Source organism: Vulpes lagopus, chromosome 1 (genome assembly GCF_018345385.1).
Source record: "Vulpes lagopus strain Blue_001 chromosome 1, ASM1834538v1, whole genome shotgun sequence".
NCBI lineage: Eukaryota > Metazoa > Chordata > Mammalia > Carnivora > Canidae > Vulpes > Vulpes lagopus.
In genome coordinates this window covers 173,164,185-173,190,200 of record NC_054824.1, presented here as the reverse complement: position 1 = coordinate 173,190,200, position 26,016 = coordinate 173,164,185, and the positions used below count along the sequence as shown (strand labels likewise).

Below are 26,016 nucleotides of genomic sequence, written 5' to 3'. Positions count from 1 at the left end.
ACAAAACATTTGTCCTCTCCATATAACTAAAATTTTGGAAAAACAAAGTTACATGTAATGTGTCTCAAATTCATTTATCAAATTGGAGGCTAGAATGTATATTAGTATGGAATATTTGATATCAAATGATGACTATGTAAATTTACTTGTGCAAAATACAAGCACCTTAAGTATTAGATAGTATCCTTTGACATATGAGGTATGTGCAAAAGTTGGACACAACTTGAATTTCCAATAAGAATTCAGTAGTACGCCGTGTTTTTTCAGAATGGAATTCTCAGCAAATAGGGTTTTACTTAATCTGAAAAGTATATATTCTTCAAAAACAAAAAAAAGTACTACATGAAGTATATTCTTCATGTAGAACTATGAGCAAGACCATAATAGATTGATTGATGTTAACAGTTTCCTGCTTGTGGGAATTAGCCTTAATGCTGAAGTAATAGATGTCACAATGAAATCAGAGTTGCCATGTTATTACAAACTATTTACAAAAACATATGTACCATTCTTTTTTACATTAATATAAAGTTGTCATTTTGTAGACCAAAAAGGGCTCCGATATTGGCAGTTTTACATGGTTCAACTTTGTACCATCATTAGCTGATAGCTGCCCTGAATAGTCTTGTGGAGCAATATGGTAATACATTGTGATTTTCAAGAAGTTGTTTGATCCCTTGTTGGATTGTCAATGGTCCCAAGAGGTATTCTGACTGAAATATTATCTCATACAAGGAAGCCAATGTCAGTCATTACTTTAGTTTCCAGAATACCATGAAAGAACAAAAAAGGGAAGAAGATGGGTTTGGTTTCTGGGTATTTTCCCCAGTGGTAGGCAGGATGTACCATGGGCTACCTTTGTATGCAAGTTTACAGTAAAGCTTCTATAATAGTACTTCTCTATTGAACCTAATTTGTTATGTCTAAGAAGCAGCCCCAGTAATTAAGACTACTACATGTCACTGAATTAGAGGGGAAGCTTCTTTTGCAAATGATGTCTGTAAATAAAATTTCAGACAGATATGGCCAATAAAGTTTTAAAAAACTACTTAGGAAATGGATAAACAAATGTGACTCCTCATTGATTCAAACATGCCAGTCAAGGTTGCCTAGGCTTCACCAGTGCAATATGTGAATTATGAGCCTGTAAGAGTAAAGGCCATCTTGAGACTGTCTCTGGTTTTATTAGCAGGACCTTTCAAAGCAGATCATATCATCTGACATTAGGTGATAGTGGTGGTGATGTATAACCAGAAGGTTAAGAATGAGATAGATATATATAACGATAGCCTTTGGCAACAGTACTCATATGTTACTGCATATAATTGATAGATGATGATTATTTATGTGGTATAACAATTATTAGTAATGATATCCACCACTGTATCTTCTCAAAGTTCTTTGGCAATGAGAGCATCATTTATTATTTTGCTTTTCTCATTACACATTCTTCAAGTCTTTCAAAATAATCTTGCTTACATACTTCAGGTGTTCAGATGTGATGTTGTGAATATGTGATTTGATTCTTTTCCTAAAGACTAGTTTCCTCTCAGGATGAAACTGGGTTCCCCCACAAGGAAATAATGGCAAAAAGAGAGAGAAAGAGAGAGAGAGAGAGAGAGAGAGAGTTGTATAATTATTCATTACAGAAATTTGGCAAGATAATACTTCTCTTCCTCTTTAAGCAAGTGTGTAATAGTACAGATGTCAGTTTAATTATAACTGGACTTGGCTATTATATCAATTTATTGGAAGTAGTGTTCTTTTCCAAATGAGAAAAAAAATGAAATCAATCTTAAATACCCAATTATAAGAACTTGCCAGGCCCAGTCAGAAGAGCATGTGATTCTTGATCTCCAGGTCATGAGTTCAAGCTCCAGGTTGAGTATGGAGATTACTTAAATAAGTAAATAAAACTAAAAAAGTTGTCATTGAGCCAGTTACACATATATCATTGATGTAACTCAGCTAGGTACTAATATCTAATACCTGCAGTTCAAAATTTTTACATCACTTAAAACCTTCAAATTATTAATGTGACTTTTAGAATTATAGGTATGAAAATATACTTTTAAATTAAATTATGATTATGGTATTAACAGAGAAGGAATTTATGGAAGGCATTCAGAACATTCTGTATTGTTTTGATGAACATGAACATCTGAGCATCTGAGTAAAGGGGGAAAAAAGCAAAACCAGAACTTCTGGTATCACTTGTATTTTAAAATCTATGATATAGCCTATTTTTAAAACAATGTATTCATATCTTCCCTGGGGTTATTTAATTTTTGACACATTTTCCTTCAATGACAAAATAACTAGTCAAGAACTTTCTTACACATGAAAAAGTTGTTCCTAGGCATTGGACTCATGGAAACATTTTCATGATTGTCAGTGATTGCTTTGCATTCCAAGGCTAGTTTCGTACAATTGCAAATAAGTGTGTTTTATCGGTGTTTGGTGTAAGAGATGAATATAGTTCCAAAATGCCAAATGACATTGAGACAACCTGTTACAACTCAAGAATGCACAAAATCACAGCAGAACTCTGTGAACTTCTGTTCTAAAGACATCACTGTCATGGAAACTGAGATTTTTCATCATTACTTTTATGACTAATTACCTTTATCATCTCAATGTGTGCAAAGCTCTTAGAGCTCTATTTCTGAAGTTTCAATTTATACTCTTGACTAGAAGCATGTATTCAACTTATTTTTCTTGATGTACATTCTATGATTGTCTATATACTGAAGATCAAAAATAAATGTGAGTCCAAACAAGAGTATTTTATACAATCTCTATTATAGATTTTAAGTTTGGAAGCCCTCTTTAATCAGTACTTCAACTAATCATAGATTAGGATTAAATTCATAGATCCAAATTTCCTTTAATCTAAGAAATTCAGCATATTTGTAGGTTGTCAACATGACTTGATTGTTTGCAAAAGTGACCTTTTATGGAAAAGTGAATTTTTATTGCTGATGAAGTTTTACTCTAGTCACATAATATGGCACATGCAGAAACACTTCTAAAGAAGACATTTGTTATGTACTTTGATAGCCTGAGTTGATGTTGAAATCAGAGAGTTTTAGATCTATACCAGTACTGGGCAACCAGTTTCCTGTGGATGTAGACAAAGAGATCTTGTACAAAAATATAAAATAAATTCAAAAGAATAATCCAAATAAAGAACCTTGTGATAGACTCATTCGCATAGTGATCTGACATATTCCCAGTTCCGTCTCAAGCCTCTGTTGCAATAATCACCGCTCTGTGGTAACTATTTACAAACCGTACATTAGGTCTACATTTGCTTCTTTTGCATTTAAATAATTTGTGGATGTTATCTAAGTGTCTGGGTAATGTTGCACTTCATCATTGGCAACAAAGAAATGGGGTAAAATAATGGTGCTGACCATGTAAGCTGTTTTGTCAATTTCTGGAAAGATTAGCTTGCTTCTAGTCAATAAAATAATTAATTGTATTTAATGGGGCGGAGTCTAAAGACATGCCTTATCTTCTCTTGTTTACAACTATATCACCCATTTTTTAAAAATATACTTGGGATATATTTATGATGTATCTAAATCCACCATCCTTTTCCTTGATTATTTTACTGGAAGCATTAGTTTTCCTGGGAGTTACAAAGGTAGAAATTATGAGCCTATGCTTTCAATGTTTATATGCACATCCCTTCTGTTTATTGCTATCTGAAAATATTTCCAAAAACATTTTTAGATCTTTAAGTTGTATTTATAAGTCCTTTTACTTGCTTGTTCTTATAGTTATTTAATTAAATGCCATTTTCATGCTAATAGTATATTTAATGATAAAACACTAAAAACATTGAGGATTTCATGTCACAAAAATACAAAGAAGTTTTATTTTTTAATTTTTATTTTTTATGATTTTTATTTAACATTGCTCTGGAAATACTGATGAACGTAATAAGGGATGAAAGGTAACAAAACATAACTTTTGGAAGATACAGAGGTAAACTGCCATTATTTGTAAGCTGTAAGTTGCTTACTTTGGTTCTCAAGGTAGAAAGCAAAATCAAACAAAAAATTTTCAGTGTACAGCCGTGGTTCTCAAAATGTCATCTTAAGACCCTTTCAGAGGTCTGTTTTACTAAAAATGCTAAGATGATTTTGCTTTTTCCAATTCCCTTGTCTCATGAGTTTACAGTGGAGTTTTTTGAAGGCTATGTGATGTGCTCTCCAGTGGGTTAAATGCAGAAGCATGTATTAGAATCTGTTTTCTATTAACCCAGAAATATAAGATATTTATAAAATTACAAAACAGTACCTCTCTTCTCACTAAATATTTTTTGAATTTGGAAAACATAATTATCTTCATAAAAGCAGGTTGCTTATATTAACATGTAATGGCCGCCTTGTTATTTTTACATGAACTAATCAAAACATCTTGAAAATTAGAAATTCTAGTAAATATAGTAAATATCAATAGTTATAACTCACATATAAAAAGCTCTTTGATGTCTTCAGTAATTTTTGAGACTGTAAAGTGGTTTTGAGATAAAAAGTTTGAGAGTTGCTTGTGCAGAGAATGGGCAGTATATATTTGTGTATACAGCAGCAATAACCAGTTATAATTCAAAATGGGGAAAAGTAAAATGCCTAAGAATGACCTAACAGACCTGTGTGAAGCATGAAAAAGTACTCTATTTCAGGATATTAATGGATTCAATAAATGGAGATTCATACCATGATCTGTGATAGGAAGTTCCACTATTATAATAGTGTTCAGTTTCCTTAATTAACTTATGAATTTCACATGTATCCAAATAATGGAAATAGGTTAAACCTGTGGAAATGAAAATGACTGTAAATTTTAACTAAATAATTGTAAAGTAATAATAATTGCAAGAATAATAGATTAGTAACTACAAAAATATTTTTAAAAGAAAGTCAGCGAGGCCTGCCTTATTTTTTATATTCAAAAAATATTTTATATTTTTTATTTTCTATATTTAAATTAAATAGAAATGTGAAAAAAATCAAATATCTCAAAACTAGCTTTATTGTGTTGTGTACATATATGCATATATCTATATTTGTGTGCATTTAATATATAATAAAGGAAGCATTATTTTTTAACTTCACTCACAATAAAGGGTTTATAAATATAAACAATTCTTATCAATTCACTAAAGATAAAATATTAATATTAGAGGTAATAGCATTGCTAAGCATTTGTAAATTGTTAGGGGGCAACTGTAAATTGTAACAACCTTCCTGGATAACTACCTGATACTGTAAATCAAGTTCATTAAAATATTCATAATCTTTAATGTGACAAATTTATTTCTAGCAATCTCTCTCAATGAAATATTCAGAAATGAAAAAACATTTATACATAAATATGTTCACAGCAGCACTTTTCATAAGAAATTTTAGAATAGCATATATGTCTACATATCTGGCAATGATTAAGTAAAATGGTAATGACAAAGAAAAACCATACGTAAAAAAACACTGAGTAAAAATAGAGAATACATATCATATATTTCATAGATCCAACCATGTAAAAATTATAGCAAAAAACCAGAGGTAGGTACCCTAACATGTTCACAGTGGTTTTCTCTGGATTCTGGAATTATAAATAATTTTTATTATCTTTGTTAATGCCTTTCTGTATTTTCCTAATTTTTTTTTACAATAAATATACGTTATTGTTAAATTTTTTTTTTAAAAAAAGCATTACCGTTCAATTAACTTTACACAGAACTATTGAAGTTTTAATTTCTAGGGTGAAAGAAATCAGACAACTGAAATTTTATATTGCATTTCAGTTCTGGATTACATGCTCTTTTCCATAACTTCCTGGGGTAGTGCTTTTCATTTTCACAGTGTAGTTTTTGTTTGTTTGCCAGTAAACTAATCTTAAACAAGTCACTTTACCTTTCTCTTCATCTTGCTTATCAAAAGAAGCTCCTTCCAATTTTAAAATCTGGAAATTAAATGATAAAGTTTTTCTAAAACTATATGCAGAAACATCTTTTCCTACAATCTGTATGTTTCTCTTTTACTACACAATTTTCTCCTATATCCTCTTCTATGTTTTGTGCTTCTGCATTTCCCCATCCCTTGCTCAGGATCTAGATTGAAGGGATTATAATGTTATCTTTCTGTCTGTCTCTCTAAACTACTCAAAGTGGCATCCAGATCCTACAGTCCCTATATGAATGTTGTTGAGTGATTGTCATCTATGGATCTTTGGTGATATTTTGATGATGCTATATTTTAATAGAATTTATAAAAAGTCTGCAGAGATTCTAAGAATCTAGATAAACATAGACTAAGTGAAGTGTGATAGTGAATTGCTGTTGCCTTTCCTTCTCATCTTAACCTGTTTTGTTGGACCTTATTGATAAATACGCTGTACAGTCATATACAACCCAGGCTTGCCTGCATGTGTTTAACATTCAAAATGATGAGCACTTTGAAAATAGTTGATAGCTTTTTTATGAAGCTGTTATGTATTATTTAAATCTTAATTTTGCAATCTGATATTTTAACTGTGGTACTTACTAAAAAACATGGCTATATGTAGTAGTTAATTCAAGTAAGTCACTGAATATATTAATGGATGAGATACGGTTGCAAATTGGTACAATATGATGTGCTCCATACAGATCTATTCACTTGATATCAAATACAATTTTCTTATCATTTAATTTATTACATTCTTTAGAATAAAGTCTTAATCTGTATTGTATACTTCAAATGGGAAAGCAAGCTTTAGAATTGATTCTCTTTGTCTAATTCGTCAACTGGGTGAAATATACACTGTTTGATGCCTCCATGTGATTCATGTGTACTGATAAATTTCTTTTTAAACTTGCAGCAAATAGTGGCAGCAATAAATGCAGGGATTATACCTTTAGGAAACACCTCCAATCAAATCAGTCACTGGGATTTGGGAAGTTCCTTCTTCTTTGCTGGGACTGTTATAACAACTATAGGTAGGAGACAACTTATTTTGTTTTTTAATTTTGGTACAGTTTGTGAGCTAAACTTCATGTTTGCATTTTGCTTTTACAGTTGGTCAAATTGGTCTATGGAAGGTAGAAAAGTAGATTTTAGTAAATTGATTTGGAAAAGAGGGTTTAAAGGTTTGAACAAAGGAATGATGGAAATGAATTAGTTATTGTACTGGAATACTACGTTAAGTTTAAGATGCATATGAACCCAGGGAGCAGCACATTTGAGTCATTTGACTAATGGATAGTAATGTCAAGAAATGGCTTGAAATAATGATTTTTGGGAGGGCAAGTAGTTTCAAATTTCCCTGCATCTTTGATTTTTTAGTGTAGAAAAAAAAAGATTTGCGTACAGTTTTGACATTCTTTTCATGAAGCTCTTATTTGATACCACCTTTTTCAATTTGTAAATTTTAACTCTACATTTCAACAGACTGTTTCTGTTCTTATATGCTAGTCTGTTATGATTACTTTAGGGCTTTTAAAATATATATTGTTTTTGCAATAGCACAAATGTATAAAAATTAACAATGAAATAGGAAAATTACAAAAAGAATTAAAGTTAAAACCCTTGCTGTTTGCCTCCTATTTATATTGTCTGTTATAATGTTAAAAAGGACCACATAATGGAACATGGTCTCTTTTTTGGGTTGACTGTGCATATGCTCAGCACCTTCTAGGAAGCAGAATGGGTATATATGGATGACTTTTCTTCTGGTATTTAGGCATTCAGTGCCCAAGAAATATCCAGAAGCTATAAATACAGACCCATAGTGAAAACCACACTTGCCATGCTTTGGGGATTGGGAAGGGTTACAGCTGTCTTATTTCATGAAAGGAGGTGGGTTTAAAGCATAATTTTCAAGAAATGGAAGGAAATGACTCATCTCAGTTATGAAGGAATTTTCAGTGGAAGAAGAATTCTTCCCTTTCTACATAAGCTTGTGATAAGATTTCCCATCATGGGCCTGATTTCGGGGTGTGAATTATGATTCTAAAAGTTTTCATTTTCTTATGTGATACCATTGATAAATTATGGAGTGGATAAGGTTTCAACTCAGTACTTTATATTGAACTCCTAAGTAAGAGGACATGGACAGTGTATAGATGAACTCCTGCTTAAAATTTTCCTTTAAAAATTGAGTTTGTAGAGTCCTGTCATTATCCGAAACTACTGTAATGCCTCTTTGTACCCGATCACTTGCCAGTGAAATAAATACCTGAGCATGTTGATTTTTGCCTTTGTTAAGAGGTCAAGGAGCTATATTTACTCTTCCATTTCCACCAGCTAGGTCAAAAGTTGTGTGGCTGTGAAAACCTGGAAGAATGGCAACCTTGATTTCTAACCATAATGACAGGTTAACTTTGGAGCTTAGACGTCTTGGACCATTTCTACTATGGAAATGACTGTTTATTGTGTAAACTACTTAGAGTCTAGAAGAGGGGGAAAAAAACCAACCTCACAGACTGAGTGAGAATGGTTTGTTTCTGCCCCATGAAAACTCAAAAGTCCAAGTTCTAACTCATTATGACCACCACTAAATCATTCTGCAAGAGACTTAGTCATTATACTGACTTACAGTTGCATCATATGTTTGTAAACAGTCTCATTTTTTGAATCCCAAATTGAGTAAGTTTTGCAGACATATACTTCAACACATGAAAAAAATAAACCATTATTACCAGCCTTACCCCAAATTATAGCCATTAAGCACAGGAGCTGATTATTCCGGTTGTTTAGGTAGCTGCCCAACAGCCCAAACCCCTGCTGTTCTCTCAGACTTCAGTCTTAGGTGGATTAAGTCATTCTAGGTCACCCACATCTCCTCCACGGTCTTTTACTCCTAGGTCAAGGTTATCTCCTCTGACCTTAGACGAGACTGTGGTCTAGGGTAGGATAAAAATGTTGGCCTATTTCATCCGTGTCCATTTGACAAGTAAGCCATCACTCAGCAAAACTCAAAGTATAATTATTAATCTTCATAGTGATAATAATGTGAGCTTTGAAGTGGTTTTTAGCAATCACAGAAATTGTAACCTTTAGCACTAGCCCTATTGCATTAGTCATTTAAAAAAAAAGGCTTGAGACAGTTTGGGAGGATAAATTGCAGTGGCTTTTATGGGGTGCCTGGTACAGGCAGTGCTTCACAGAGCTGCGTTAGCTGCAGCTGTTCAAGATTCATCTATTCAGTGTTCTCAATTTCTCTAAGAAGCCACAGGGACTCTTACTATGCATTGGAAATATGCCTGAGGGAAGTTCAATCAAACAAAACAGATTATTAAAACCTAAGGCCCGGGGCAGCCCGGGTGGCTTAGCGGTTTAGTGCCGCCTTTGGCCCACAGTGTGATCCTGGAGACCCAGGATCGAGTCCCACGTCGGGCTCCCTGCATGGAGCCCGCTTCTCCCTCTGCCTGTGCCTCTGCCTTTCTCTCTCTCTCTCTCTCTCTCTGTTTCTCATGAATAAATAAATAAAATCTTAAAAAAAAAACCCTAAGGCCTAATTGTAGAGAATCTCTACAATTAGAATCTACATACTTTTCCCAAAAATCATATACTTCCAAACTCTGCACAAATTCCATTCCACAGTTGCAGACTAAAATCCAATCTTGACTGTACTCATTCCCTCAGGCCTCACTTCCAGTCCATCGATCAGTTCTGTTGGCTCTGACTTGAAAGTACATCCATAAGGTAACTACTACTCACCATCCAAACCATCCCCATTTTAGTCCAAGGCAGCATTGTCTCAGTGTCAGCACCCTTGTAGAAAGAAGCCTTCTGCTAAGAGCATTTCTGTGCTTTCAAACTCAGAGCAAACACTGTACTTCTCCCTGTCTCACCTAGTAAGATGCACATTCTATGAGGTTAGGGTTTGAGTCTTTTCTGTATCTCTGGTGGTTGACCTATAGTGGGTGCTTAACAATTGGAATTAATAACAAATACGCATTCTAAAGGGTATAAACTATGGCTTGTTGTAAATTACATAACACTAAATTGATAGCTATTACACTATGTTCTTAGCGCTTTCAACAGATTTTAGTGTCAGCTTGTTTGCTAGTTCGCTCCTTTATCTATTCAACAAATAATACAGCACTGTCACTCTGTTACTATAAAGATGAAAGTACATTACTTGAGCCTAAGTTGCCCACAGACCAGTCAGAGAGGGCAATGGACAAATAGTCATTTATAATGTATAGTGCCACATACTGTGGGTTAAGAGTATTTAATATATATACGAGCTACACTTTAGGTAGATAATGGTATTTAGGTAGATAAGTGGATGGGTAAGGAAGCGACAGTGTTTTCCTTTTCTTGGTAAATGTTGTCCTAGTTGCGACCTGAAAGAGAATTAGGAGGTTTCCAGGTGAATGAAGGCGGAAAGGGAACATTCTAGGCATTGGGAGCTTGTGTGGGAGAGATTAGGGCTAAGGAACATTATGTTCTGTTTGGGAATTGCAAGGTATCTAGAATAGTTGTTTTTAGTTGAAGGGATTCATCCTCAGGACCATGTAAATCGGTAAGTCACTATAAGTGGCTCCTGTTGGATCAGTGCTATTTCTGCCACTGACAGGATATAAAGGACACAGTCGCTGCTTACAATCCAATTTGGGAAATTAAACGTACACTTATGAAATAACTGAAGAATAAAAGAAATAAGTCTGTGTAACTAAATGTTATATGGAACAGTGGTTTAAACAATGGTTTAAGAATTAAGAAAAAGGAAAGTACATGTGGGCTGGAACTGGGAGGGGAGGGTTAATTAGAGAAGTTGGATTTGATCTATGCTTCGAAGAAAATGTTTTGGTTTAGATTGTTGGAGGGGGAAAGGGCCTCTAAGTCTGTGACATGGCTAAGCAATACAAAGAGAGGTATGAGCTTGGTTTAATTTGAGGATAGAAAAGTGAGTATTTGAGTAGACTACAGGGGTTGTTTAAAGAGTAGTGGGAAATATTGAGTGATTCAGATGGGAAGGATACAGTTGAGTAGAATGTGATGTTTGAGACTTGCTGTAATAAGATAGAACATGGGTTGGTTTGGGGTTTAGCTGTTGTTGGAAAGTGAAGTGATAGGTTAAAAGTGACATTAGAAGATGCATCTGTCAAGAAGAGGATAGGAGGAGATGGATGGTGGAGAGAGCAATTAGGAGCCCAACCCAGGCACCCATGAAAGGGGAATGGGAAGGTTGACTGGGATGGTTGAAGTTGATGCTTCCAGAAGAGAGGAAGACAAAATGCTGAAGTAATTCCATGCGAGACTCAGCACCTTAGTGACTAGTACAAGTTGAATATTGAAATGAATATTTAAGCAGCAGGCTTGCAACTCATTGACAGTGCTCTTTTCTCCTGAAGAGAAAAGAGTTAACAAATGGCCAAGATTTCCTACTTTGTGTCCTTTTTGGACGCTTTCTTCCCCCGTTCCCCAACTTTTGTTTATTTATTCTTTAAATCAGACAGATTAGGAATGCAAGGTGGATGGGATCCCTCCTGAAGCTCTTATTAGGGCTGGAGAGACCAGCGATCAATCAGGACATTTAAAAAAAACAGCACCATTACGGATGAGAATAAATGCTACCCAAGAAGTTCATGTGTGGTGATAGAGAGTAGTTAGAGGAGCCAGAGCAGGAAGAAGGAGATGTTCTAAAGAAGATTGATTTAAGAGCTCTCTGAGCAGGTGACATCGAAGCTGAAATGTGAAGCATGAGGAGAGATCAGCTAGATAGAGAAGAGTGTAAAGATGCATTCAGGCAGAGGACCAGCAATGGCAGAGATCCTGAGTGGGACAGATGTGAGCATATTTGAAGAATACAGATGAGTCCTTGTGGCAGGACCTGGAGGAAGAAGCAAGGTTAGCAAGATTAAGAGGAGCCAGGGCATGTGGGACTGGATAAGTCATGGCACCATTCTGAATTATTGGAAAGCCCCTGAAAGATTTAAGCACAAGAGAGGGATGATGTGACTCAACCGCCATTTGTAGGGCATGAGAGGAAGCAAGAAGACCAGTGAGAAGGTTATCCTATTGAGGCATCTGGGTGGCTCAGTCCATTGAGCATCTGACTCTTGATTTCAGCCCAGGTCATGATCTCAGGGTCTTGAGATCAAGCCCTGCATTGGCTTCATGCTCAGCGGGGAGCCTGCTTAAGATTCTTTCTCTCCCTCTCCCTCTGCCCCTCCCTCTTCTCCCCCTCTCTCTAAAATAAATAAATCTTCAGAAAAAAACAACAAAGAAGGTCATCCCATTAATCCCTATGAGCGAAGACGATGCCTTGAACTAACGAGGTGGCAGTGAGGAGGGTAAATCATGTCCACCTTTTACCCTCCTCACTGCCACTTTGACAGATACAGGATTTAAAAAAGAAATTTTACTGGTAGACCTATACTTATCCCTGAGCATAGTGCCAAAGGGGGACTATTTGTGTCTTGTATTTTAAATTATTTTAAAGCCAATAAGAAATCACTTATACTCTAGAACAAGCTGTTGGCAAAAATGATGTAATGGACAAGTGTATTCTATTTTGAGTTCAGTTTAAAGATCAGAATAAAATGTCAGATGATTTTATTACCTGAAGGCATTAAAATATAATGAAATTTTCCCCAGTGGAAAGTAAAGTGGAATGCCAGGACCAGGATTTGCCCAAGCTTATCACTCAATCATGATCTCTGAGCGTCAGAATGCAGATGACAAGGGCACCATTATAGTCTCTAGCAACTGTGAGATCCCAAAGCATCATGCTGGGAATTATGGAAGACATTTCCTTGGAGTAGCGGTTCTCCTATTTACAAAGGACTCTTGTTTTCTACCACTTGAGTGTAGGGATTGAAATCAATGATGTAGCATCCATGTTTATTTTTCCTGTATTTCGAACCAGCCACCAGAACCTTCGATTTGCTTTTACCTACACTGAATTGCTAAAACTGTTATGGCAATGCTCACAGATTTACTGCAAACCCACATTTTGCCTGTTTAACATAAATGCTTAATTGATTAGAAAAAGAACAACACTAAACAACCACCACCAGAAAAGGGAAAAAAAAAAAAAAAAAGAAAGAAAGGTTTAGAGTAACTGTCAAAAGCAGTTCCAAATAACAGAAAAGTTAATATTGGAAAGGCAGAGGATATATCGAAAACTGTGAAGCCTTATGCATGTCTTTTTTTTTTTTAAGATTTTATTTGTTTACTCATAAGGGACCCAGAGAGAGAGGCAGGGAGATAGGCAGAGGGAGAAGCAGGCTCCCTGTGCGTGAGCCTGATGCAGGACTCGCTTCAAAGATCCCTGAGCCCAAGGCAGACGCTCAACCACTGAGTCACCCAGGAGCCCCAGCCTTATGCATGTCTTGAGCAGGGAATCTACCATTTCTGTTGGATATGGCAGGAAACTATAATTTAAAGAGTGAGGGAAAAATTGTAAGACTATTTTCTGTCCAATGTTGTGATTTCATAAAGCTACTATCAGAACTTGGAAATGAATAGACTTGAAACAGTGGTGTAGAATTTGACAGAGAGCATTCTCCAAGGGGATGATGTTATTGCAGCTTTGGGTGTTGGGTGTTATCTTATTAATTTAGTACACTCATGTTTCTGTGGCATTTCACTAGTCTGTTGGCTATTCTCAGAGAATTGCAGACTGGATTTTGGAAACCCCCCCCTTTTTTTTTAAGAGAATGAGGGTGGGGGGAGGGATTACAAACGGAGAGGAAGGGAGAAAGAATCTTAAGCAAATTCCCCGCTGAGTGCAAAGCCCCATGTGGGGCTCAGTCTCCCAATCCTTGATTTCACAATTCTGAGATCATAACCCGTGCCGGAAATTAAGAGTCAGACGCTCAACTGCTTAATCGACTGAGCCACCCAGGTGCCCCTAGAAACCCATTTTAAAGGAAAGTTGAACTGATTTCAGGCAGCTTAAAATGCAGAGAATCTTGGAAAGTGACTTCCAGCACTGACCCTGCGATCTACTTGTGTTTTCTTTACGCCAGTTTGTTAAAGTGGATGATTATTTTTTCAAAGTAATAGTGGTGCAGTTGAATTCTGGTGTGGTGCGGTTGAAATACAGACATTGAAATTAAGACATTGTTTTGGGTATTTGATTCCATTTCTCTTCCCATCCATCTAAATTAATGAAAATAAAGCCTATCTCAGGGTATTAACATATGTTCCTGCCATTTGAAATCTTCACATGGGTTTATTTATTTTCTAAGTTAACATGCATTTCTCAGAGAATATGTCTTATGAATGGTAGTTAAGTTTGCAGAGTGCAAAATTACATTTGATAGGCAATAAAGCAGGATTATTGCATAAATATATTAAAGACTCCACAGCAGTAATGAAATAGCCATCCTTTCTGCATATGTATGCTACATCAGTCACAAGTAAGTTCAGTTCAGAGCCCCCAGTTCTCAGAATCCTGTGCTGATCGAAGGGAATTGGGCAGCATTAGGGATACAATCTTCCCAGGAGTAAGGCAGCATTTTTGTTTGTTCTGTGTAGTAGGAGAAACACAGCAAGGTAGTCCAGATCTAACAGAAACCACAGGGGGCTGCCTACAGTATCAGCATAGTGGTCATTCATTTTTTGGCTATGTTCAAATCAGGAATTGCTTGTATTCTGAAAAAAAAACCACTTTTATATATTTCTGCATACTTTTGAAAATTTGCAATAACATATTTTTAATCTTCTGGAAAGCCGTCACTATCAAATGTGATCAAGAAATTACCCCAAAATTGGAAGCAAGCAATTGTCATGGCATTCATGCCCTGAATACAGAATCTATTTTTTTTTCTCATCTTCTCCCCCTTCTCAACCATTGACATGCAGCACTGTTTATCATGGATTATAGATTTTATAGAGCATCTGACTGACCACCAAATATGCAAGTATTGCTCTGAATGAGATTAAAACTAAGTGAGGTGATTATCAGAAAAATACTTTTTGTAACTGTTTCAGATATTTCATTTGATAAAGAAGGAACATGATAACATTTGTCTGGGCCTGTCTACTTTTAGCTAGTAATTATGCTATTATGCTACATATTTGTTTTCTTCCCTATCCTTTTTGAGTGTGTTTGAAAATTTTTAGACTTGTGCAAACTTACTCTTGGACAATGACAATTGGCTTTATTACTTATGTGGTACTATAAATGTAGCATGATATTTACAAAAGAAGTACTTGTGCCAGATGAAGTTCATGTGTAAGGATGGTGGTCCGGGTGCATGTGAGGTACAAATACACAGTACAGATATGTATTTCAATTTCAACTTGGAATTTCATGCAGTCAACTCTTGGTTCTAACATAACATTGGGTAAAACGTTGATAATAGGAACAATCGAACTGTCACAGTTCATCCAAAAATGTACACTAATTACTAATCTTAAACCTCTTTCCCTTTCAACTTGGTTGTTAAAACAGAATATTACTCAGCCATTAGAAACAACAAATACCCACTATTTGCTTTGACATGGAGGGACCTGGAGGCTATTATGCTGTGTGAAATTAGTCAATTGGAAAAGGACAAACATTATAGGGTCTCATTCATTTGGGAAATATAAAAATTAGTGAAAGGGAATAAAGGGAAAGGAGAGAAAATGAGTGAAAATATCAATGAGGGTGACAAAACATGAGAGACACCTCCTAACTCTGGGGAATGAACAAGGGGTGGTGGAAAGGGAGGTGGGGGGGGTGGTTGGGGTGACTGGGTGATGGGCAATGAGGGGGACACTTGACAGGATGAGCACTGGGTTCTGCTGTATGTTGGCAAATTGGACTCCAATAAAATAATTTAAAAAAATAGAACAGAAACAACAAATGCACAGGTAAATTTAGTTGACGTGTTATACCTCTTCCTTCTAAGCTTAGGTTCTTCTCTTTAAAGGTAATAAGGTGAAATTTCCAAGGGCAAGTGGCAAAAGACAAAAAAAGGAAAGAAGGGGGTATGAAATAAATCATAATCTGCTCAAGTAGCTTGTTCAAAGAATGTGTGTTTTCATAGTTAATTTCAGTGGCATCTATAGCTAATGGAAGCTATGCTTTAAATAAAAAATTAGATGGGATCCCTGGGTGGCGCAGCGGTTTGGCGCCTGCCTTTGGCCCAGGGCGCGATCCTGGAGACCCGGGATCGAATCCCACGTCAGGCTCCCGGTGCATGGAGCCTGCATCTCCCTCTGCCTGTGTCTCTGCCTCTCTCTCTCTCTCTGTGTGTGACTATCATAAATAAATAATAATAAAAAAAATTAAAAAAAAATTAGATATGGGCATAGCCTCCTAATATACATTGTACTATAACTAAGTAATGTGCTAGACATACTTATGTAGACACTTCACTTAGCTTTACTTACATACTACAACTTAGCATAAAAATATTTTTCTTTTTTTAAAGGAATGATAGAGTAGAAGGAATATCAGATATCATTGCAGAAAATCTAAGTACAGGTTTTTGTTTTTGCCACGAGCTAGGGTTGTATTCTTGAGCCACTCACCATTCTGTTATCCTTAATTTTCTCTTTTATCAGTGGGGCTAGTATATCTCACAGAGTTGCTGGAAAGGTTAAATGAGATTATGTATGTGAAAATAGTTTGCATCCTGAATGACAGTTATATTAATTTAGAGTAAACTGATTTTATTAGAGCAATTTTTATTACTTTACTATACAATAAGCCAATATTATTTTTGCACCTTTATTTATATTACTAATGTTAACAGAGAAACACATTTTTCTTAAACCTTGAATGCACACATTTTCGTTCTTATAATAATGTAGTATTTGCCTTCACATAACTTTTTAAGGTTGGCTCAAACCAGTTATTAGATTTGACTAATTTCTTCATGTAGTTAACTTGTATTTTGATTTAATGAAATGAGTTGACTGGTTATTTAAGCGATTTATAGATAATCCAAAGTGTGATCATTGAAATAATATATAATGTAACCTTGAGGTGTTATTATTAACTGAGTATAATCAAAATTAATATTTAAATAAATCTGTTTTCTATATGATTTTTTTAAAATGTGTGCCTATATATTCATTAGGATGTGCTAAGTTATTTTCTGTAACAAACAATCCCGACAGTTTGGTGGTTTTACAAAATAAAAGTTTATTTTTTTAATTCATACTGTATAGCAATGTGGATTGACAGGAGTGCCCTGCCCATTGTTCTTGCTCAGAGACTTAGGATGATAGCTCTGCCTTTTTCAGTGTCCTTTCCTGATGGCCCAGGGAGCAGAACACACTGAGTAATCAGGTTTCATGTAAGTGTGCACATTGTTTTCACTCACATGACATTGGCCAAACTGACTTCAAAAGCTTAAGTGGGGAAATGCAGTCCTACCAAGTACTCAGAAGAACCCAGATATTTGGTAATAGCTCTAATTGACACCATAAGCAAATATACTCATTGAATACCCCTTCATAAAGGTTTCTTGATATCCAAGCAAACTAAACATTATAAAAATATATTTTATATTTTAATTTGCTTTCCCAAACCTTGTCTCCTTTAACATCATTTCTAGGACAGGATTTTTTATTTTTCGCATATAACATTGGCTCCTGTTGTATTATTGAAGGAGACTTGTTCCCAAACCACCTCCCTGTGAAATGGTTTTACTAGCGAAACTATCTCAAAACAAAAATAAAAACTAATGTGTTAGCTTTTAGGCAGAAATGTTGCTGTTATTGGTGATATTATTTAGGGATTCCATTAGCATGTAGAGTTTTTTAGTAATGATCATTTAACAAGGTCAAAATCATAATGATAAAAACATTAAAACCAGAAAATAAATTAAAAGGCTGAGTTATTTTTGATGTAGAAGAAAAATAATGCAGGGGTCAGCAAACTATGGCCTGTGGGCAAAATCCGGCCTGCCACCTGCTATGCAATTATTAGAGCACAACCACACCCATTCATTTTAGTATTGTCTTTGGCTGGCTTTATGCTGTAACAGAAACCATATGGCCCACAAAGCTGAAAGTATTTACTATCTGGCCCTTTATAGAAAAAGTTTGCCAATGGTTGACTGACGGAAGGAGTGGAAAGCAAGGTGAAAGGATAGAGCTTGTAAAGAGAAGCCCTAGATTTGAGACTTGATTCTTATATTTATTCATTGTGTGATTTTGACTACATCATTGAAATTTTACAAGTTGTTTCCTCATGTGAATATTCTAAATGGCTTCCTAATAGGTGATTAATAATAAATGTGCTTGCCATATCACAGGATTTGGTGAAGACTCAAAGAATAGTATATTTAATAATGTTTCACAACCATGTACAAAATATTGATCATTTTTCAAGAATATGCTGGTTTTTCCCCTCATTGTCCAGCAAAGATTGACGTAAGTCTTGTGACTCATGTTCTGTGAACCTCTGGAAGGGAGAAGGATAAGCTTCAAGGGTTTATAATCATGCTTTCTGGAGAGAGGGTCCACAGATTGTATCAGATTCTTGGAGGGATCCACAATCCTCAAAAGGATTTAAAACCATTGGCTGAGATAAATTCTACTTTAATGCTCAGGACATAAAATGTAATTTCTGTGGCACTTCAACAATTGAGGGGAAACACCATATTAGAGACATAGCAGCAATATGCTCATGTAGATAGCACACTAGCACACTAAATAATTGCTGGGAGAGCTGAAGCTCGTGCTCGGAAGGAAACCATGTGAAAACTACGTTTCTCAAAATAAGAAAATCATTCTGTTGCTGAGCTCTGAGTGATATTATAATGTCAGATATTTTCAGTTTTTCTCAACTCTGGCATATTCTGAGTTGTTTTCTGTAAACATGATAAAAAATGGTACATTTTAGAAGACTAGAGGGCCACCAATTCCAGTCTATGACCTTCTGCATTTCAAAAATTCAGACTTTGAGAACGAACTTCAAGAAAATGAAATATAAGTGCCAGGAAAAGGAGCCAATATATTTTTGGGGGAATACATCCCCCAAATAAGGGGGTATAAGTTGGGGTATAAGTTGTAGATCTGTGATAATAGAAAGGAGATTATTATAATAAAGATATTCTTGGTATGGATAATATTCAAAAGGAAAAAATCGCACAGACCTGATTATAAATTATGCTTCATAAACTTTATATTTCTGTGCTGTTTCCTGATTGACTTTTATAAATGCTGAAAGTCTGAAGATGTACCATGCTAATTGCCTTACAAAACTCATAGAAACTCTAGGAAAGATATAAATCAAAGTAACTCAAGATAGGGCTTTTGTTTATGTCAGGATGAAAAAGAATATTCTTTTATGTGGCAACATTGGGCATGAAAATGAAGAATTAATGGTATACTTGCTTAAAATTAAATGCTATATAACTTTATTTAAAAATTTAATAAGGAGTACATGTGCATGATTAAACAAACAAATGAGAAACAAATAAGCGGTATATATATATATATATATATATATATATATATATATATATATATATATATATATATATATATATATATATATATATATATATATATATATATATATATATATAATATATATATATATATATATATATATATATATATATATATATATATATATATATATATATATATATATATATATATATATATATATATATATATATATATATATATATATATATATATATATATATATATATATATATATATATATATATATATATATATATATATATATATATATATATATATATATATATATATATATATATATATATATATATATATATATATATATATATATATATATATATATATATATATATATATATATATATATATATATATATATATATATATATATATATATATATATATATATATATATATATATATATATATATATATATATATATATATATATATATATATATATATATATATATATATATATATATATATATAGAAACTGAAATAAGTGCCAGGAAAAGGAGCCAATATATTTTTGGGGGAATACATCCCCCAAATAAGGGGGTATAAGTTGTAGATCTGTGATAATAGAAAGGAGATTATTATAATAAAGATATTCTTGGTATGGATAATATTCAAAAGGAAAAAATCGCACAGACCTGATTATAAATTATGCTTCATAAACTTTATCTTTCTGTGCTGTTTCCTGATTGACTTTTATAAATGCTGAAAGTCTGAAGATGTACCATGCTAATTGCCTTACAAAACTCATAGAAACTCTAGGAAAGATATAAATCAAAGTAACTCAAGATAGGGCTTTTGTTTATGTCAGGATGAAAAAGAATATTCTTTTATGTGGCAACATTGGGCATGAAAATGAAGAATTAATGGTATACTTGCTTAAAATTAAATGCTATATAACTTTATTTAAAATTTAATAAGGAGTACATGTGCATGATTAAACAAACAAATGAGAAACAAATAAGTGGTATAAAAATTATAGATTGACAGTATAAAAATTATAGAGTGACAATTCCCACCTGCAGCTGACCCCTCAATCTCACCCTCTACAGAATCAACCACTATTGCTCATTATTCTAGATATCATGTGGATGTATGTGTGTATGTAATTAACATTTACATTATCCCTTATTTTACAAGTGCAAACAGTTCTCTACTTTGCTATCTCTGTGTAATAATGGTCTTGAAAATTTTTTATCACTTCCTAACAATAAAGCATTATTGTTTTAGCAACTGCATAGTTTTCCATTTTAATAATATATCATATCTCTACCCCTCTGGTGATCATTATTTTTTGTCACTATGAACAGTGCAACATTGAATGTATATATATATTTGATTTCACATTTCCTTGATCCAAAACCACTTTTAACAGTCCTTTTGCTATGCTTATTTTTTTAAAAATCATGATCGTGACTATTTTATTGATCAAATTGCAGCTATAGATTGGTCATTCCTCCTATAGGATTAATCCTAACATATGATTAATAGAAATGTGCAGAAATGTATGAAAAAGGAAAGTAACTAGGGATGCCTGGGTAGCTTAGTGGTTGAGCGTCTGCCTTTGGCTCAGGGTGTGATCCTGTGATCCCATGGTCCCAGGATTGAGTCTCATATCAGGCTTCCCACAGGGAGCCTGCTTCTCCCTCTGCCTATGTCTCTGCCGGTCTCTCTGTGTCTCTCATGAATAAATAAATTAAAAAAAAAATTTTTAAAGGAAAGTAACTAGCTATGGTTACATTTCCTTATTTTCCTGTGTGTGCTTTCTTGGTAATAGTTGATGTAGTTGATATCATATCATAATCACTGATTTTTGTTTTTTTAAAGATTTTTAAAATTTATTTATTTGAGAGAGAGCGCTCACGAGAGAGAGCACAAGCTGAGGGAGAGGCAGAGGGAGAAGCAGACTCCCCTCAGAGCTGGAAGCCTGATGCAAGGCGATTCCAGGTCCCTGGGATCATGGCCTGAGCCAAAGGCAGATGCTTAACTGATTGAGCCACCCAGGCTTCCCATAATCACTGACTTTTACAAATATTTAACATGATCCTTATGGATATTATAAACTTGAGCTGGTTGGCATAAGATTCTGTCATTGAATAGGTTATTAATCTTTCAAATTAAAAACTAAAAGTAAAACAGTGGCTCAGATCTTTTAAGATGAATTTCAAAGATCCAGAAAGTCATTCCTTAATCTACTTGTCATTTGTAATGGCTACTTGTTATACTGTGCCACTTTACCATTGGAGAAGGTAAAAAACAGTTTTGTTCATTATTCTCTAAGCAACATGATCCAGTCATCTAACTTGTATAATTCAATATAAGATCCAACATGTGTCACTCAAACTATGAGAGAAAGAATTCAGCATGCTATATAAATACCTTGTTATTATGAGGATTTATCTCACAATTATTAGGTTATGTAAATCGTCAAAGAGACAATTTTTTCAGGGAAGCTACATGAGTAGAATAAATATTTCCATGTTTGCAAATGGCTTTCTTGCATAAAAGATAATTTTGTCAGATACAGAATCACAACTTTTTCCCATCACAACCTCGAAGATATTTCGGTATTGTCTTTTGGCATTTGCTGTTAGGAGAAGTTTGATACTAGCCTGATTTTCCTTCCTTTATTGGTAACCTCTTTTCCATAACTGCCTCTTTTTTAATTAAAGATTTTCGTTTAATCTTACACCGGTTTCATTTATTTTGGTAGTTTTTTTTTAACCTTTGTTTAATTATATTTTTGACTATTCTATTCGAATGATTATGTTTTTCCACCTCCGGAGACACTGATAATTTTGTGTTGTTCTTTGTTCTCACTTTTCTCTGTCTATAATTTGCCTTTTGAAATTCTTTCCACCTTTATTTTTTCTGTAATTCTGGACATTCTTTGTGTTCTGTAAACTGCAGCAATGGTTAGGATATCTATTTCAGTTCTCCTTAATTATCTTAAATACAGATTTTAATTTTACAATTATACAGTATCTTTTCAATATTATATTGTCCTACCCATCTCTTTTTCTTTACTTAATTTAGTCTTTAGATCCCGGTGAATTCATTTTTTGTTGGTTTTAGGCTCCAGATTTATAGATCTAAGGTTTTATTCTTTCCTATTGTGATTTCCAAACGTATTCTGGGTTCTGCAGTATACCACTTTCAGAGATGCACTCTTCCTAGTATTCATTCATTCACTTGGCAAATATTTATTGAGCAACTATTAAGTAGTGTCTAGATGGTTGGAATACATCAAACAAACAGACAAAAAACTAGTGAGAGATTTAACAAGGAACTAAATTACATGGCATGTTACATGTTAATTATATAGCTGTGGGGAAAAAATAGACTAGGAAAATAGACTAGGAGTGGGAGGTATAATTTTAAAGGAGTCTAAAAGATGATATCTCTTTTCCAGTTTTCCATATGACTTGCTTTCGCTTTGGATCTGTGTTTCTAACCAGTGAACATAGAGGTGCCCAGAAGTTCGTTCTCCTTAATTCCATGTGGGTAGCAGGATAACAGAAGTAGAGTTGCTACCAATTAGAGCATTTCAGTCCACTTCCCTCTCCTGAGTAGAAAATCCTCCCATATTCTCCATCTATAGGCTCTGAATTGCTATAGAAACAAAGAAATAGTCTTTTTCTAGCTATTGTTCTGAGCTATCTTTGAGACAGTCCTATTGCCTTCCAGGGTTATGCTTTTCTAATAGACTGGATTCAGGGTAAGGAACTTAACCCCAGGTCATCTTTGTAGCTGTGAGAAGATCACAGAAAGGGGAAAAATGTATTAAGAGTCCACTTTTAGGGCAAGGTCAGGCCTTCTTATAATTACCTCTTTTTGCATGTCTTCCTGTTTCACTTCAAGGTCAAATGAGGGAGTGCAAGAAATTAAGACATAAGAATGCTGCGTGGTGTCGAACAGTGGTTTTCATACTCCCTCCACACCCCACACCCCCTGAATCTTCTTTAAAGTAAACCTTATGAATTTCAAACAGATATAAAATGGATAAGTGGATGTGTGTGTGTGTGTGTGTGTGTGTGTGTGTGTGTCTGTGTGTCTGTCTGTGATGGGGCAGGGGGTGGTGGGTTGTATCCAAGGGCAGGCAGCTTGTTTCCACAGCAGGGCAGGACTTTGAGATCAGACGTATCTATATGTAAGCACTGACTGTGCCACTTTTGATTAGCCCTTATTTGTTTTATTTAACATTTCTGAGCCTTGGCATAAATAAGTCTTAAAACACCTTTTCCAGAATGTTACTTTGGGAGTCAACTGAAAAGAAGATACCCATTTTTGGATTAGCAAACTAAGGCATTGAGAGATTAAATAACATGGCTAAATCATGCAGCAAGTACATGGCATTAGTGGGTTTTAAACCCACAGAGCCTGGTACTTTTAACCTCTGACCTATATATTGTATCCTATGTTGAAAAAAAGTAGAATATATGTTTTACCATAAGTTTTGAGTGAATTGATATCTGTTTATCTCTCCTTCCTAATGGTTAAGGATTTAGTTATAGGCTACACCTTTCTAGGTGAAGGGACTATGCTATTGTTACCTTTGAAAAATTTACAATTGGCAGAAAATTGGCTTAAAAAAGCACTGGGCTCTGATGTGCCCTCCAGAACTCTTTTACTTATAAGTTCTGAGTTAAGCAAGGTACCTCTAGCTACCTTTACCATGTGTGTGAGAAAACCTTGCATGACATTTAGGGTAGATGGCCTTACTATTTTGATGTTGAGAATATAGTTTTTAAACATGTAAATGCACATCCTTGGTTTCTTCTATTGTATATCTTTTAAAAATGAGATACACCCCGATGTTTCTATCAGCAATGGCCACAATAGCCAAACTGTGGAAGGAGCCTCGGTGTCCATCGAAAGATGAATGGATAAAGAAGATGTGGTTTATGTATACAATGGAATATTACTCAGCAATTAGAAACGACAAATACCCACCATTTGCTTCAACGTGGATGGAACTGGAGGGTATTATGCTGAGTGAAATAAGTCAATCGGAGAAGGACAAACAGTGTATGTTCTCATTCATTTGGGGAATAAGAATAATAGTGAAAGGGAATATAAAGGAAGGGAAAAGAAATGTTGGGAAATATCAGGAAGGGAGACAGAACATAAAGACTCCTAACTCGGGGAAACGAACTAGGGGTGGTGGAAGGGGAGGAGGGCGGGTGTTGGAGGGGAATGGGTGACGGGCACTGAGGTGGACACTTGACGGGATGAGCACTGGGTGTTTTTCTGTATGTTGGTAAATTAAACACCAATAAAAGTTAATTTAAAAAAAAAATGAGATACACAAATAAATGTTTGGGGAAATTTAATTTGTCAAAATCAAAGAATGCATGGGAATCTAATCTCATAGTAGTGATGAATCTTAAAGATAGCAATGGCTGTTGAAATTAAAGTGCCCCTTAATGGTTTTCATGATATATTCTTTCATCTAAATGACCCAACTTCAGCTGTCATCACTCAGGGTCACTTTCTGGATAATTATGTATCTTTGAGATAGGTTGACTGTCACACTCTCTTCTGTCTGACACAGGCAGTTGATGAGTTTTGCATTACTGCCCCAAGGCAATAGCTAAAGCAAGCGTAGTTCCTTACACCCCAATTTCCACTAAATTGTATTAAGTATAGACATTCAGCACTTGAAAACTTTGCATTTTATGTCTTCAATCTGTGCTACCTTGTGACCCAATACTTGACTTTTCCTGGTCTCAGTTTTCCATGTTTGTGTAATGATGCAGTTGGAATTCTGTTGGCCATTGCAACTCTTAAATTTCCCATTGTTTAAAAACATGCAGATGCCTTAAGAATTTTCAGATGCCTTTTCTTCTTCAATTTATGGCACTTTATATTGTGAATATTGAAAAGTAGTTGGCCATCTCAGACAAGATCCTTCCTAGTAATCCTCTGAGAGATGTGAAAGTAGTTCCTCCAAAACAACAGCCTTGTTGTGAGGATTATTAAGTTTACCACTCAGAAAAGGGAGGAAATACTCTGATGGCTGCCAATGCCTCTTGGCTGTGTTAGTGAATGGTGAACTGCAAGAACTTAGATCACTTCATTTCATGCATCACTTTATTGGTTCAAGTAGCTGTTTTTGTTTTACTGCATAATCTGCAAAGTGAGGAACATAAAAAGAAAATGTTGGCTCAACTCCTTCCAACTTTAAACATGTTTTGAGTGAGAAAGTAAAATCATCCTCAATGTCACATTATTTTTATCAGTCAATAGCTGACACTTATTCTGAGCATCAGTAGTGGTACCTGAGCCTTCAAAGTGACTTTTTATCAGGAAAGTGACTTTAGCTGGTTGATACTCATGGACTACTCACCCCCATGGACTAATCACCATACTAAGACCTTTATGAGTATTTTATCACATAATCCTCATCACTATTTTACATCTAGGGAAACGAAGGCACAGAGTTGTTTGGGGTTTTTTGTTTGTTTTTTAGTAGCTTTCTCAGTAATAGAGTGGTGAAGCTAGCATTCAATCCTAGATATTTGGGCTCTAGAGCCCATGGTCTTAACCACTGTGCTATAACTGACCTTGATATACTTGAAAATAAATTTGAATGCATGTGTTTGACTTA

General features: G+C 34.7%; 1 protein-coding gene across 3 annotated transcripts in view; it reads left to right on the top strand.

Annotated features, from left to right (window-relative positions):
- The window catches only part of KCNK2 (potassium two pore domain channel subfamily K member 2), a 130,018-nt gene that overhangs the window by 31,163 nt on the left and 72,839 nt on the right, over positions 1–26,016 (top strand). For all 3 annotated transcript variants that reach the window (XM_041773516.1, XM_041773447.1, XM_041773365.1), the window contains exon 3: positions 6,871–6,988. In XM_041773516.1, coding sequence (XP_041629450.1) covers positions 6,871–6,988 — 118 coding nt within the window. The remainder of the gene's footprint in view (positions 1–6,870; positions 6,989–26,016) is intronic.